This window comes from Lutjanus erythropterus, chromosome 2 (assembly GCF_056507025.1).
Source record: "Lutjanus erythropterus isolate fLutEry1 chromosome 2, fLutEry1.hap2, whole genome shotgun sequence".
NCBI classification, from domain to species: domain Eukaryota; kingdom Metazoa; phylum Chordata; class Actinopteri; order Lutjaniformes; family Lutjanidae; genus Lutjanus; species Lutjanus erythropterus.
The window spans coordinates 25402807-25419852 of NC_139318.1; the positions used below are offsets into that span (position 1 = coordinate 25402807).

A 17046-nucleotide genomic window follows, 5' to 3' on the forward strand; every position below is an offset into this window, starting at 1 on the left:
AAACACACATACAACACCGAGGTAAACACACCAAACTGATTTTTTGATAGTGGGGAGGGCAAAATGTTCTTACTCTGACTTGTTGAGGGCCAGTCCTGTCCAGTAGGCCTCCAGTGGAGCAGTGACCACAGCGTCAAACAACACCTCCTGGATCAGCTCTCTGTCACCTGCACAATGTTGCAGACCACTTTAAGAAATACATTCATTTTGACCCGTAACATCCCAACATCTGTTTCTTTAGAATTTCTCTTACATTTGAGGTGCGGTCTGCGGCCTGTCATGTAGAGCTTGATGGCTTGAATCTGGGTCAGGTGACGGTGTTCGTGCTGCTCCTCTGTGTTGCAGTAAGTCCTGTGGTCCAAACAGAGCCACACTGTTACATCACAGGCCTCAACATCCCCAATGAACACAGAGGGATAACCTATATAACGCATGAATGCCCATTCCCATAACCCCAGCGTTACCATTCATCTGCCAGGGCGACATCTGGCTGTTCCAGATCACGGAGCCCTGAAAAACACAAGTCAGTAACGCTTCAGCAATGTCAGCCTGGGAAGACTGATACAATAAGTCCTCCCAAACAAGCAGGTCAGAGTGACATGCATCTCACGTTATTCCGGCTTTTGTTAATAGAGTAAATGACAGAGTTGGAGTGACATACCGGCTTCAACTGACACATTTCCTCTGAAGAAGTACTTTCCGTGACCTCTGGAGAGAGCCACTCCAACGCTGGACACAAACAAATAAGAGAATCAACCAGTGAGCCCACACTTAACTGTAACCGAGACATAAACCGACAGAAAGTTGTTTTAGGAATGCAATAAAACTCCTTCCTCCACCTGAATGGTGTTCCTTTGATGTCAGTGTAGTAATAGTCATTGTGCATCTTCAGGACACGTCTCTAAAAGAGAAGAAAATGAAGTGCAGATGAGATTTGCTCCCTCAGTCTGGAGACAAGAGAGAGAGAGCAGCCCTGATCTGATAGTGAGACACTAAACATCTTTATCTGCAGCCTCACCCCTCTATCCACTGTCTTCTTCACCTCCATAGAGAAAGTCCCTGTCCTCCTGTTCACCATAGCGTTGCGTAGCTAAAAGATAAAGCACAAAAAGAGGCACATAGAGCAGAGGAGTCAATGCTGGGTCATTGATCCAGCAGACTGTGTATGGCCGCCATTTTACCGGGATACAGAGTCACACCTTGATAATTGTTAGACCAGTCTGAACCAACAATAATTTATTTAATCAAAGTTTATTTCTAATAATAATATTTGTTATTAGATTCAAACGTACCCAAATAAAATGAAATAAAAATGAATAATTCAAGTGCTTTTGGGGCCTAGTAGCTGTAAAACAGGGTGAAAACCATTAACTTTCAGCTGCTCTGTATTCCTTAACAAAATTTTACATTGTTTGCTAGTTAGTTAAAGCTAACAAAATGTTACATTATTTGCTATAGGAAGCTATGAAGTTAATGTTACATTGTTTGCTGGGTAGTTTAAAGTTAAAACACGGTTTGATCAAGTTTGAAAAATTCTACAAAATTTACTGGTCAAAGTAATGAACATGTAATCCTGTAATAATGTGAAATTCAGGCAATGCGTCAGTTGCAAAGTACATATAGTGTTTCATATAACACACAATGCATTTGCACTTAAGATACTATACATTAAATATTGTTTTTTTAGGGGTTTAACACGTACAATATCATCTTTGTCTTCCCACTCCACCTCAGAGAGGTCCACGCTGCTGTAGTTGGGCTTCCTCCTCTTCTGACCATCTTGATACTGCACACAGGAAGACAATATACACCATTTAATGATCCCTTTTGTGTAATGACATTTTATTTTGACTACATGTTTAACCACGCCTTAAACATGTCTGCTAATCTAGCCTGACCCAACTGTGAAATCTGCATGTGACGCATAATTTTCAAATTGATGAACATGATAAAGATATAAATCTACACAAAAAAGCTCTTCTGTAATCTGTCTTTTGTGTTTCAGTGTTAAATGAAGACTTGCTGTATGCTCTTATTTATCAAGCCTTGTTTTGGAAGTTTTGCTGTGTAATTATTTAACAAATCATCTGTGAAATTAACACTGTCAGGTAAATTAAAAATAATTAATATGATTGATAGGATATCCACGCTCAGACAAGTCAACAACGATGCATTAAAGTGTACATGTCAAACTTTGCTACTCTATGTCATGTGGTCCACACGAAACAAGAAAGTCAGTGACTACAACCACAGCACAATTTTAGCCACAAAGAAACACTCACAGAAAACCAACACAGACCAACACACACACACACAGTTGCACAGAGAGGAATAGCACTAACACTGGCACACACAGATCCACTAGCACAGCCATAGCTCCTGAGGAACCAGCGTTCCCAGGGCGAGCGGCTGTGGTCTCTGCCAGTGAGTGTTAAGTTACCTCTGGGAAATCTCAGGCCAGCCAGCCCTATGAGTGGCCTTTATCCCTGCATGCATACATCAAAGGAAAAGGTGGGGATTACAGACTATACGAGCCCATGTAGCCTCCTAACCAGATAACACATTTGCCTCTGTGTGCACTCGTTAATGGAGGCGTTCAGTTCATCATTTCCGTTATGCATACAATTGCATGGACAAAACAAAAAAGAAAAAACAGGGTAAAGTCAGGGAACGCTATGAGATTAAAAGTAAACTGGGTTACCAAAGGTCTGAGGTCCGGGTGCGTCAGGATGTAGCCGTTGTTTGTGATAGCAAACGCGTACCCATGGATTCCTAACTAGATAAACAAAATGAGATACATGAGGAAGTGATTTTAAAAAAATGAAAGTCCATAAATTAATTTATTCAAAGAAAAGCAGAAGAACAGCTGATTGTACCATATGTTTGGGGATGAGCTTCATCAGCTCCTGCAGAGGGATGTCTGTTCCTACGACTCCCAACAGAATACCCTGGTTTTTCTGCATGAAGAGATTCAAAACACACATACACAACTTTAGATGAAAACGACATGAATATTCAGTCCCTCAGCGGTGGTGGGATAAGGACTCAGATCTGCCTCCAAAATATTTCAGTACAAGTAAAAGTCCTGTGTTCAAATTCATACTCAAGCAAAAGTACAAAAATATTATCAGGTAAATATACTTTAAGTATCAAAAGTGAAAGGATGCATTACATTAAAAGTCCCCTGTCACTGATATTTTCAATTAGATTTGTTATTTAGTTCGGTTGTTTTTCTGTCAGCATTATTATGGAAAAATTTCTGGCCTGAGATTCAGTCTTTAGTTGAGTCAGCAGTGCTTTGTCTTAAAATACGCTGCAGGATCCTTAATAGTTTTGTAAATACATCCAAAGGATGCATATGGAGTGGTAGTGCTTGCAGATATGCTTTACTACAGGCTGCTGGAAGTCTGTGCTAGTTATTATATGACATGATTAGATTGTTAATACTGATTGATCAATGTGTAGCATTTTACTGTAGTAGCTGATCAAGGGGTAGCTAGTTTTATCCATTTCATATTAAAGTAGGTAGTTTAGTCCAGAGTTTCCCAGAGCTCCTCCACAGGGTCACAAGATACAAGATACAAGATACGAGGTGAAAATAAAGGAAAATTCTGCAACACAAATTTACAGGTTTTTGTACTAAAAAAGAAAACTCTTTTTGCAAAAACTTTTTCTGCACTTTGTAATGTCTAATCTGTGTTTTCTGTGAAATACTTAATAATTTTACCTCTTTTGAACAGTAATTTAAATTCCATAAAACCATCTGAGAAGTTTGGAAGTCATAGACAAATGAAACATGACAAGGAGCCCCAACTAGACACGGAGGTCTCAAGCCAAAAAGACTGTGAGCCATTCATCTTATCTTTAACAATATGTTGAATCCTACAACCATTAATGTAGATTATTTATCTGAAGATTAACAAATAACTATAGCTATGCAGTGGAGTAGAAAGTAGCAAAAAAAATGGAAATACTCACATCAAAACTGTACTAGAGCAAAACTTTACTTGAGCAAATGTACTTAGTTACTTTCCAGCTCTGTCACTCACAGTTTCATTCTTTGTGCTGAAGACGGGCATGGCAACTGTAGTCATCAGGCTCGGGCCGGCTTTCTCATTCATCTGAAAAAACAAGGCATTTCTAACAATTGAACGATGCTATTTTAGCTGAATCATCTTTTTAAGAGGAGCATCAGTATGTTCTCAGTAATACTGTAAACATCAGTCACAAGCAAAAACTACACAAAATAGAAAACATTTAAAATATATTGTGTGGCTTTAGGTTTACTCAGAATTTCTTAATTGCTGCATCTCATAAATTGTGAACAATAGCCAACACAGTTACACAGACTGTATATTATACTTCATATGTCTTTAACATTTAGACAAATAGAAACTCCAGAGTTTTGTCCTTCCACTGCTACTGCAGCTAATTCAACAAAAATGCTAAAATGATTGTAGTTATTGTGTTAATCAGTCTATGTTTTCCTAAACAGAACCACTAAACTACTCAGCAAAATCATTTGTAAATGTTAAAAGAGCAGCCATGGATATGTTAATCAGTGCTAATCTGCAGCTTCAGTACAGTTACTAGTGAGCAGACAGCTTAACTGACAGGAGATTCAATTAAAATTTCCAGATAGAAAGAGAGAAGCGTGACTTATTGAGTGGAAAATAACAGCTTCAGGACTTGACACTTACTAAGCCAAAGGTGGCTATAAATTAAAGTAAAGAACACATAATAAGAATAACTAGATCTAAACACAGAATCACTATTTAAATGTAACAACAATTACAAATGAATTCCTGCAGAATCACATAAGGTCACAGCCTCTCTCTTGTCAAACTGAACCGTGTGAGTGTGACGGCCTCAGAGGAGGAGACGAGGTCAGCTTGGTAAGATGAAGGCTGACATAATTAAGCACATGAGCACTGTTAAAGTAGGTCTGCTATTCCCTCACCTCATGATTCGACACAGCTGTGTGTGTGTGTGTGTGTGTGTGTGTGGTTGATGTCCATTTATGTATGTGCATGTGTATGAGGCGAACGAGCTGTGAACTGCAGTGTGTACTAGCGAGCTTGACAAAATGAAGAATGGTTGGTCCTTAAATTCATCACAACACACAATGGAAGTGGAAACTGGACTGCTTCAGTCTACACACACACACACACGCAGGTAAACCCACGGACGCCTCACCACCTCCTCCACCACCCTCTCTCCCTTTTCTCTCCCTCTTTTTCTTGGTCTCTCCTCCAATGTCAGTTTTATTATGGGCTTTAGGAGATAAAATGCAATGATCCACAGAATGATGAATGGTGTGTCTGAGGCTCAGATACAAGAGCACACACTCCAGAGGACAATCTCCCAAGCCTTCTGTGTGTGTGTGTGTGTGTGTGTGTGTGTGTGTGTGTGTGTGTGTGTGTGTGTGTGTGTGTGTGTGTGTGTGTGTGTGTGTGTGTGCATACAGGAAAGAAGTACAATAAATGCTCCCCCACTGCTGCTGCCCCTCAGAGAGAAGAGCCTCTTCTCACTTTAGACTTTCAAGGAAATACTAAAGCACAGTGTTGAAAAGCAGGGATAATGAATAGCTATTTAAAGGGATAGTTCAGATTTTTCTGAAGTGGTGTTGAATGAAGCACGTATGACAGCCGACATGTCCCCAGTTTGTAGAATCAGTACCAGTGTAGGAAACTAAGCAATTTACTGCTGTGGACAGGGTCAGCAGCAAATATATTTTAGCCACATAAAAAAAAAATAATGGCAGTTATTTGTACACTATGTTTAAAATATTTTCACAGCTATACCGAACCATCAGACATACTTTTCTGACATGCAACCTCTGTAGAGAAGTCAAATATTGCTCTCTCCACAGCACAATGGACAGCACAGAACATGAGAGTTGCTGGTCCACAATTGCCTTGATGAGTTTATTGGTTTGTGTTATAGTGTGACTGTAACTGTCCAAACACAAACACCAAAGTAACACAAACAAAATAAACTGATTTAGCAAAAGTGTAGTGCTATTTATTCAAGTACTGGAGTGCACCTATAATGTGCACAGGGACGCACACACTTAAATTGTGGTTCATTTCTGATCTTGTAGCCTAACTACTGTTCCTACTGTGGCAAGTTCATACACATTAGTCAACTATAACTGATCATATGATCAAATGTTAGACTAACTTATGAAGAGTTTCATCATGTTGAGAATATTACTCTGCAGTCAGTCCACGAGTGTTCTCTCCCTCTCTCTGCTGTCTGCATCACACTTTTCTACTCAAAAACAAAACAGCTAGAAAAAAGACGCCTCTCACTGGAAAAAAAAAACTGCTCTGAAAAAACTGTGTTCTGCAAGGAAAAATGACTGTTCTTGTCAAAAGAGATAGCAGTTGGCTTATATAACAGTCTTCTGGTGCAAAAAGCTGTCTGGTGGCAACATAAAGCTGTGAAAATATTCTAAATATATAGCGTACACTTGAACTGATACTGGGGGTGTGCCATCAACTGCAGGCAATACCCTTACTATGGATAAATATCTCACACAACCCTACTTCAAAAAAGGCAAACTATCCCTTTAAGAGCGCAAATCACTTGTGTTTTATACAATATGATTCACATTTAGTCTCAGTGGAAATCTGCACATGAACTCCTTCCTGAGCCCAGTACATAACTACTTCCTAGAGCATCTGGTCAGTTCTTGTACAACGAGACAACAAATAAATGATGTTTTAGTATGAATACGATGCTAACTGAGAGCATAAAGATCAGATTACACATAGATATTTACCTTATAAGCCTGAGAAAGCTGAAATGAAAGAAGAAACACATAAAGATTGAATCATCCTCTGAGTTAAGGTCTTCACATTGTGCATCGACTTGGTGGACGCAGATGTACAGCGTGGGGGGAAGATCCATGCAGACTAATGATGCTCATAATGAGGAATCATCCCAGCAGCATGAAGAATAATGACGAGACAGCAGATGCACACATGTGCACACTTACTGTATGGTGCGGGGTTAGAAAAAATAACATGAATGCAATATGATGTAATGCAGGATTACAATGCTTACAGTGTACTGTACTGTGTTGTACATTAAGGTTTCCTGTTATTTTGTCCAAACTCTGTCGAAAGCATGTTGCTGTACTATACCTACAAACATGCAGCCTCACTCATGTAAAAAAAAACCATAATGAGTAATGAATGAACTGGTAATGAGGACTAATAACTTAGACAATCAGAGGAAGTCCTATTACTGCCTCAGAAATGAAGCTCTCTAACATACTTACAGCACTGTCCACGTAAGCTTCTGTCCACACTGTGTCATGCTCGTGGTCAATGACCTTCGGGCGGCTCATGACATGTAGATACCTCATTACGTTCTCCTGAACGTCTGCTAAAGTGGAGATCTGACTGAAATACCCTGCAATTAAACACACATATATTAACCTAAAATGATGCACAGCAAACACCTCTGCCACAGTGATCTGTTCTGTATATGGACTTTTTAAGATCACACATCAAAATGATTTGGCGAAATCTGAAATTACAGCATAAGTAGTAGTTTAGCAGTATAGTATAAGTATAAGCAGCAAACAGGACCATAGCTCTGATTTTAGAAATACTGAAGCAATATGTCCATGCATGAAACCAAAGCCTGCTCAGACATCAATGGTCAATACTTCTTTGATCACAAATGAAAACCAGAGAGCTTCCACGAATAAAATCTCGCTCCTTGCCCACAGATTCTGCATTCACCTATCAGCAAAATCTAAGAAGCCATTATGCAGAACGGCCTCATTTAGTGTGTTATTGTATATAAACCTGGTTGATTATTAACATGTTAACATATAAGCAGCATTTTAAAGTTATAGGCAGGTGGTCTCTATGTGCAGGATCTGAAAAATATCTGGCTTTAGTTGTATCAAAAATGACAGACAACAATACATGTCAACACACACCTCCCCTCCTCCCAGGGTATTCAATAAATACGCTGAGAGTGATTGAGTGAAAGCAAAGAGAAGATTGCAGCAATGGTCTCCAGGTTTGGTTCATTTTTCAGTATAATGTACAGTATAACATCCAAATAATTTGAAATATGCTTTAATTGTGTTAAAAATGCTACACAATGAGCCTGTAACTATGACTTCACCTTTGCACACCTTTCCTGTGGGAGACCACCTTTATGTAAGCCAAGTATAACTGTCTCCAAAGCCAGGAGTTGCTGGTCTTTCGTTGCACAATTAGTTAATTTGTTTGTGTTAACTGTGTGACTGGGGTTTTAAAGGGTCACTTCGGATTCACCAAAGTCACACAATAACACAAACTAATCAATCGAGGGAGCAATAGACGAGCAACTCCTGTGTTCTGTGAGGTAAGATTACCACTTTTGCTAATGGAGTCTGGAGGTGTCTAACAGCAAGGTGAAGTGGTGAAAATATTCTAAATATAGCGTACACTTAAACTGATATAGGTGTTTTTAGGTGGACCTTTTTTTTGGTGGATAAAATACATTTTGCTGCTGACCCTGTCCACAGCAGTGTATTCCTTCCTACACTGTTGATTCTCGAAACTGCAGGCATCAACCATCGACTGTACGTAATACGCTGATTATAGATAAGTAGTTTTACTTTATACAACCCAACTTAAAAATGCAAATAATCCCTTTAAGCCTATGATATTATGCAGTCTTAATCCACAAAATAACTAGACCTGGTGGCTGTTAAATAGCAGAGAAAAATGCTCAATATGTCTTTCTGAAATGTAGCGCTGTATGTATGCACTAATGTACTTTATTACTCTTCACGCCTGCTAATGTCCCCGACATTACTGATCTGTACTGAACCACAGTGGAAACAGGTTTCCAATGGCTCAGCTGAGAGCGACACAGGAGTCATTTGACTTGGTGTCAGCTCCTGCTGCTGCTGACAATGCTTCATATTGGACATGTAAGGTTATTCCACAGCGGGGGTCTGCATGGGGAAGGATGTTGGGGGCTAGTCTCCCCACAGTCCCTCTGTGATCTGTTTTCCTGGCTGCGACTTTCCCTTCCAGAGGGCACTCATCCAGAGCGCTGACACGTGGGAGCCATCAGCAGCGAGCAGCCAAGGGGGAGACACTCTGACAGGAAGAGGGATTAGAGCGGATTGACCTCTGACCCCCCCAAGTGCCACTTCATTGCCTCTTGGCAGAAAGAGTCTGAGCCAGCACATACACACACGAAAACGCACATAACACACACATACACAGCCAAACCACACGGATACCCACACATCCTCCACCCATCATATCACTCTGCAGAAACGCCACATCAGACCGTACTCAACAATGTGACAGTCGCTGTCTTGAGGAGTGTTTATCAAAAAGTCTCAAACCTTTGTTGGCACAGGCCATCCATTTGAGGTTATCGGCAAACGCAGACTCTCGTCCAATCAGGTAAGGGAATATTCGCACCTGTGCAGAGGACACATGGATGTCGACAGTTACAAAGATGGAAGGATTAAAAAAACATGCAAAGTGATTCGTCTCCTCAGTCCTTTATCATCCTGTCCTGATTCTATCTGGCTTTGCCGCAAGAAGTCGCTGCATGTGTTTACATACTCATTAGGAAACACTGAGCATGAAGCTGCTTTTACACCCGTTGCTTTTCATTCTTTACCTTATATTCAGTCCATCTTCCTAATATACTTTAGTGTATTAGAAATATAATTTAAGAATAATTTGAGAATACAAAACTTATTACAAGTATATTTGTACTTTTGGTCTTAATTAAAAGTATATTTAATGTGTACTTCTAAAAAATGAACTAAATAAATGTCATTAAGTTAAATTTCCATGTCTTAAAAAAATAAAGTAATTCTGCAGTACCTAAAGTGGTATTTCAGTGTGCTTACATTAAGTATAGTTTATTATAAGTGCATTGTAAATTACACATTAGTGTACTTTTACTAAGTATACTGAATTGCAAATAAGTATGCTTACAAAAAGTGTTTTTCTATATAAGTTTATTTAAAGCTGTTCTTCAGTGTACTTCGTATGAGTCGCATAACAAGCTAAACTTTAATTTCATTAATCAAGTAAGGGCTGATGTCATTATTAATAATAATTAATAAACCCTGACAGGGTGATGCAGATCCTTGATGCAAAGCATCAAAACAGTCTATTATACATAACATCATCTGCTATACAGAAATAATAGACCTTAGAATCCTGTAATTGACCAATCAGAATTGAGTATTTACCAAAACCATGTAACAGGCATATTAGTACCTACACAGCCATATACTTTAAGTGTACTCAGTATACTTGTGGCTGTTCCACTTTAACACATAAAAGTTCACAAAATACACTTAATTGTGCTTTTCTACAATCTAATATTCTAATATTCTAATATCTAATATACTATCTGATGTACAAAATTGGTTCTTTGCAAATAGAAAACTTAAAGTTAACTAATCATTTACACATGTGAAGTATACTGAAGATCAGTCAAACTGCTAGTGGACTCAAGTATGTTAAACTTTAACATACTTTTATTTATTATTAAGCAGGGTTCGTCAGTATTTTAACAGTATTTTTTTTTAGTTTGCATTCTCTGCAGTTAAATTATTTTCCTTTGTTGGGGGTTGAGGGCATGTTCTACTGTCCTTTTAAAGAACGCTGTGTGACACTTTGCCAAACCTGCACGGCTCATTGGCTCCAGATGCTTTGCTAAGCATAAAGCATATAGAAAACACTGAATGGCTGCCATATAGCAGCCCTGAGGGTGTATGAAGGGGGGTTGGGGTTGCCTGCCAAATACTGCCCTGCACCCTGCCAAACACTGCCAACACACATATGCTTGATAGGACTGAACAAAAGCCCCTAAGCTGTTGTTTTTATTGCTGTGTGAGTGGCACAGCAGTCCATTTCATTTCAATTGCATTTAGGTCTTACAAAGGGAGGCTAACAAAAGATTTTAAAGCCAGCGTTGAGTCCAGCAGTGGGGGAACGAGGACTTGAATCTCTGAGAGCGAGCTGCTTGTACATACTCTGCCCTTGAATGCAGTTAATTTCCCATGTTTTATTCCTCATGGGGGTAAATACTCCACTGTAATATGTCAACAACACATCGAAAAACATCGTATTGACATGGATTTTACATTACAGAGTGATGAGTGGTGATGAAGTAAAAAACCAATTCCTCAAAACGTCAAGACAGGAGCTCCACCTGACACACAGTATTAAAATGTACATCTCTCCCTGCTGGACGAGAAGTGCAGAGCAAGCAGAAACTTCAGGAAAAGGACATGTTTAACATTGAAAATTAGACAGTGTGTGGAACAGAGGAGAGAGAGAGGGACTCACCTTTCGTTCTGGCCAATTGTACTTTTCAAAAACGTCGTCATACATTTCAGTCGCTCCATCAGTCACAAGCATTATGGCCTGGCTGCACACGCTGCCACGTCCAGTCTGATTAAACTACAGAAAGACAGAAAATACATGAAGATATACAGTAGAATCCCAAATCATATCTGAGTTGTTATTTAAACATTAAACAAACAGAGCCAACTCTCTACATGATGATGCTGTCGCTGCAGCCATCAGTCGATAAAATACAGATAACATCTCAGTAAATAAAGCTGAGGAGTGTGGAACGCTTTATTCTGATGCCAGAAGATGCATCGCAGTAATTAAGTGGTTTATTGACCTGTAACAGAGTGAATGTGGAGAGAAAGAGGAGCACGTAGTGACACGATCACAAGATAAAACCTGCTGAGCAGCACTGCTTTCAGATCACACAGGCCGAGCATCATCATCAGGAGGCCCTCACAGCTCTCTCACACACAACATGTTAGAAAATACAGTGGTCATAGTACCACATCTGGTTTCACTGTAAATGACAATTTGTTCTTAATGAATTGGTTAAATAAAGGTAAAGTTAAATAGAAAATAAAAATAAGATACATTCATGTCTGACAACTGTTTCACAACTGCAACAGTATTTTTGGTGTCTTAACATCCTAACATAACATTGCGTAACCTTGTCAGTGGAAACAGTGCAACACGTATCTTTGAGTTTCTGCTGTCTGAAAGCATCCTTGTCTGCTCTGCAGTGTGAGGGTGTGACATTACACAACAGTAAACAGAGAACTGGTGTGGAGCTGTCAGTAAAGCTGAACTTCAGTGAAGAAAATAACAGCAACAGAATGAAACTCTTCATCCAGATATTAAAGATCAGCTAGATTCAATCACAGTGTGTGGCAAGTGCTCTCAAAGCTATTCAAATTATATGACACTGAGTCTTAAATTATGTCGAACATTAGTAAATATTTAACTGTAAAATATAACTTTTTTGTTCAATTGCCTGTAGACTATTTAGGAAACGTAAGATCTGTGACTTGCCATAGAAAGAAAAGCACAGTCTTACTTACTTCCTTCCTTCTTTACACCTGTGCTTTTATATGTGAAAATGTCCTCTGTGAATAGTCAGTCCAGTATATGCTGTCCCTCATACTGTCCAAAGTCAGCGTCCTTGTCAAGCTCAAGAGGTGATTGGCTGACACTGAAGGGTCAACATGTGGGCAATAAAATGTAGCACGTGCTCTTTTCTTTCTTTTCTTTTTAAGCTGCTGTCTCTGCACCTGTTTCTTTTCCTTTTGCACCTCTATGCCACACATCCTACACAAACATGCATGTCTTCATTGCTAATTTCAACATACTATTGTTTTGTTGTTTTTTTTTTACTTACTTGGACTTCCATGAGCCAGAGGAGTGTAGTGTCAAAAATCATTACTGAAGATGTTCGTGCTTCTGAGTATCTGTCCTTTGGATAAGCTTTTCTGTGTTGGTTTATTATGCCATTTGTTTCAGCATTGTAAGTAAATCGGAATTAGTGAATATGTATGTTAATGGTAAAAGACAAAATCAATAACCTTGATCATTAAGTAATTGACGTTGATAAAATCTAATCAATCCTACGCCCTGGTTGTTTGAGAGGTAAGTCAATGCTCTCGTTCTAAAATCATCCAGCAATGAGGGAGGTGTCTGACACATTTTGTGATGGTAAATTATTTTATTAAAAGCTCTCTGCTTTGTGATTCTTTCATATCATTGGCTTGTGATTAGGGAGGCTTTTTCTCTGCTGCACTGCTCTCATTCAGCTGACCTAGTCTGAGTGTAAAAATGGTGCAGCGCTCTTCAAGTGTTTCCTTTTTGATTTGGTCTTTGATAGGCTGTATTCTGACTTCATTCACTGGGCAATGGTGTAGCACAGTGAATTTCAGTAGTAGGCTACTGGCTACCTGATTACCATATTCATTGCAGGGCTTTAATTAATCTGACAAATGCAGAGGTAAAAGCTGCGGTCCCTCAGCTTCAGCGGCGCAGCCAAAGCTCGCCTGAAAACAGGGAGATAAAAGGAGTGCGGCGTGGCTCCTGGCCTTATCTGCTTTGTGTTCCAATCAGCCACGTTATTAATCATTGACATTAATTAGAGCCATTAATCACGCTTCAGAATAGATGTGTCTGTGTTTGGAGGGCGGAACAGGGATAGCACTGGAGCGTTTCGACAGGCGACACACCTCCCAAACGCTCCAATATATTTGACTAGAGTGTGCGACTTTTTATGATTAGCTGGGAACATGCAGAGTGTTGTACTTGAACACTTTCTGTCACTGGAAACAAATGTGGCTTGTAAAATGAAAGTTTTCCTAATGTTTTGGTCAAGTGGAGTCTGTCGATTAAATGAAAATAAAGTGCAGTTGTGATAGAAGGGCATAAATTCATTATTTTCATGTCACATGAATCAATAAATAAATGAATCATTTCGTGAAAACTTATGAATAGTCAACAGCAATGTCGGATAATCAGTAAACAGTAAAAAAGAATTTAGTTGATCTGTTCTGGGATACATTAGGAGATTGATTATTCCACAGCATCCCTATTAAAGTGACAGTGACAGATACAGAACAAGCTCATATAACACTGTAAACAATTAATTTTAAACAGCTTACACACAAAACTTTTAATGTGCTCAGTAACTATTTTTGAGCTGGTTCGACTTAAAAATGTAATTTAATTTAAGCTCAGGTTGACACATTAGTTTAAATGCTTATTTGAGTTTTGCAAAACCAGTTGAATTAAGTTTACTAGGGGTGAGAAGATTGATATAAAAAAAAATATTGATTCTTCCAATACTACATCTTGTTTTTGAAGATCAGTTCTGGCATCAATATTGTACCAAAAAAGGGGTCAGTTTCCATTTCTCTTATTTGCATTTTACCATATGCATTTAATCAAAGCGTAGAACTGTCTGTGCAAACAATCTGATTAGTGCCTGCGCTCTTTGCTTCTCCGTATTTTTAGAACTCTTTCTTTATTTCATTAAACTATCAAAATATCTGATAATATATAATAAGTGGACAATACATGTTGTAATTTGTCTTGATTTAATTTCGCTGTATTGGCTTTATAAATTTGAGAAAAATGAAATCAAAAATCAATATCATGTTGACTTAACATAAAAATATGTCAATGTCCCAAAGGTTGTGTGTTTGTGTTAAGTGAACATAAAGTTTTCACGTCATTTTGACAGTCTTGAACATTTGTGTGGACTGTGTGGATTTTGGGTCACGAATATATTGGTGTTTACGGTAAAATTACTTTTCTGTACTGGAACTTACATCATTCAGGATTGTGAACGCTTCGGTCAGAGCTTCACCCAGCAGCCCGATCCCTTTGGCAAACAGCTTGTCCAGATGTTCACGGAAATGCTACCAGATAATGACAGAAGGAAGAGAGAACGCTTTAAAACATTATTCACACCAATTCAACTCGATACAATCCATATACATCCATCATGTCAGTTTGATTGTGACTCACGTCTTTATTGGTTCTGTCGGCTCGGACCAGCGTGCCATTTAAACAAGGCTCCACATAGTGGATCTCCTGATTATACTGAGAAAATAAAAACAACACTTTGAGAGAATGAGCTACAGTCATCTAAAATACTATTACAGACAAACAGGACAGAGAGCTAAAGGAACAGACACAAATATGTACAGACACAAACTGAGAAAAAGTGACAGTTTGGGTTAACTAAAACTCACTGCAATGATGTTGAAGAAGTCGTCATCTCCAAGTGTATCTAATATGGAGGAGACAGTCTGTCTGGCGATGGTCAGTCTCAGTCCTTTCATGCTTCCACTAACATCAACTAAGATCACAACATCCTTAGGAGACGTTGCTGCCTGAATGTACCTGACATATAACAGATTAAATATCACATTTTAATGCCTTGGCTACTGATAGGGAAAGCATGAGAAAATAAACTCTTAAGAAAATATTATGAAGAAGCAACAAGAGCAGAGTGTTTTGTCTGGTACGTAAAGGCTTACCACTTTCTGTTTCTACAGTCAAAGCCAATGACACCATGTTCATCTGGATGCCACTTCACTCCTGGGAAATAGATCAGGAAGTCAATTCAGAGAAAGTATATGAGACAGAAAACAACATTTCACAGCGGACAAACACAAGCACACTGACACCCAATATCTGAAATATAAAGATAACACAGGCCTGTTAGCTCCAGCTGTGACTGGAATCTCTTTTGCACAGTTTGCAACATTTGTACAGGATTTTTACACTTACAGCAGCTTAACTATTTCTAACAGTCTATAAATCTTGCACTGTCTTAGCAATTGTTTTGTACAACCCTGGATTTGTTGAACTATCCTGTACTGTCTGTTAGGTTTGTGTAATCTCAGTCGGGTCTGTGTAGACTCTTTTGTAGTTCTATGTAACACCATTATCCTCGAGGAACGTTGCTTCGTTGCACTATGTACGAGCTGAATATGGTTGACAAATCTATAGTCTATCAGTCAAGGCAATGCACCATGCTGTTATATACAGTATACTGTATACTGTAATGTTGTATGTATGTAGGTAGGTATTTGAAATTACCACAAACAATTTACACATTCACAGGGAGGTTACCAGAAAGGCTGTATATTTGAGAGACTTTGGCTTTGCAAATTCTTGACCAGTAATTTTTGTTTTGGATGTACTGAACTCTACAGTCAGTTGTGAAAGAAGTAATCAGATCCTTCACTTAAGTAAAAGTAACAATACCATGCTATAAAAATACTCCATTACAAAATTTTGAAGTCAAATTTTGACTTACGTAAAAGTACAAAACTATCAGAAGTAAATCTCTGTCAGTGCTGTATTATTATAGCTATTATTAGATAATTCTTATGCAATCAGATGCATGTTCTCAGTCCCCTTTTTTTCCTATGAGAAAGGTGTTCATACATGAAGATTATTATGTTTTCTTCAAGAGTTAGAACAGTTTTGGTTATTTCACATGAGAGGTACCTGTATTTTTTTGTTGTATTTTTTGTTTCTCTGGTTTTCTCACTGGTTTGAAGTAAGGATGAACAGTTGGTGTATTTTTTTTTGCTCATGTTGCCAAGTCACTGTCAATCAAATCTGATCAAACGACTCCACACCACCACAATCCTCATGAGAGTGTTGAACCCTTCATGAAATAATAATAACTACACATTTTCTTCCAAACTCTAAGTGTGATTGCTGCTTATTACCTCTGCCAATGAGGTTATGTTTTCAGATTGGTTTGTGCAATGTGTAGCAGGAGGAATCCATTGAATTTTGGAGCAATTTCTGATGCATAGGACAGATACACAAATAATTTTTCACTTTTGTTAATACTGCGTGATGAGGCAGTTGGTCTTGGCAGCTGCTCAGAAACAGACATTCGTTCAGTGAGAACCCACTGAGCCAAAGAACAAGTGAGAGAACTGGCAGCAACGGTAACAGCGTATAAAGCCAGAATATTTTCACATCCATTTCTAAGGGTTTATTTCAACCAAACCAACCAACCGTAGTTGAGCTACAAAAATTCTAACAAAGAGGGATTTGGTGAGTTTTGTTTCTGTCGAGTCTGAATAAACTGTGTTTTATGATGAGTTAACAAGGCAACTAGGGCATCTGGCCTTATAGGAGGTCTGTGTTCTCTGAGTGCCCTTCTAGTTTAGTCATGAAAATC

General features: G+C 38.7%; 1 protein-coding gene across 2 annotated transcripts in view; it reads right to left on the minus strand.

Annotated features, from left to right (window-relative positions):
• The window catches only part of LOC146331716 (voltage-dependent calcium channel subunit alpha-2/delta-3-like), a 47601-nt gene that overhangs the window by 8934 nt on the left and 21621 nt on the right, over nt 1-17046 (minus strand). For both annotated transcript variants that reach the window (XR_014771788.1, XM_084734716.1), the window contains exons 8-25: nt 15377-15437; nt 15089-15239; nt 14862-14936; nt 14663-14752; nt 11346-11459; nt 9374-9452; nt 7289-7422; nt 6788-6805; nt 4050-4121; nt 2877-2957; nt 2702-2776; nt 1703-1786; nt 1019-1090; nt 840-901; nt 662-729; nt 465-510; nt 254-351; nt 74-167 (exon numbers count right to left, since the gene is read on the minus strand). Coding sequence is in view for 1 of the 2 variants with exons in the window: in XM_084734716.1 (XP_084590842.1) it covers nt 74-167; nt 254-351; nt 465-510; nt 662-729; nt 840-901; nt 1019-1090; nt 1703-1786; nt 2702-2776; nt 2877-2957; nt 4050-4121; nt 6788-6805; nt 7289-7422; nt 9374-9452; nt 11346-11459; nt 14663-14752; nt 14862-14936; nt 15089-15239; nt 15377-15437 (1474 nt within the window). In the remaining variant the exon portion in view is untranslated. The remainder of the gene's footprint in view (nt 1-73; nt 168-253; nt 352-464; nt 511-661; nt 730-839; nt 902-1018; nt 1091-1702; nt 1787-2701; nt 2777-2876; nt 2958-4049; nt 4122-6787; nt 6806-7288; nt 7423-9373; nt 9453-11345; nt 11460-14662; nt 14753-14861; nt 14937-15088; nt 15240-15376; nt 15438-17046) is intronic.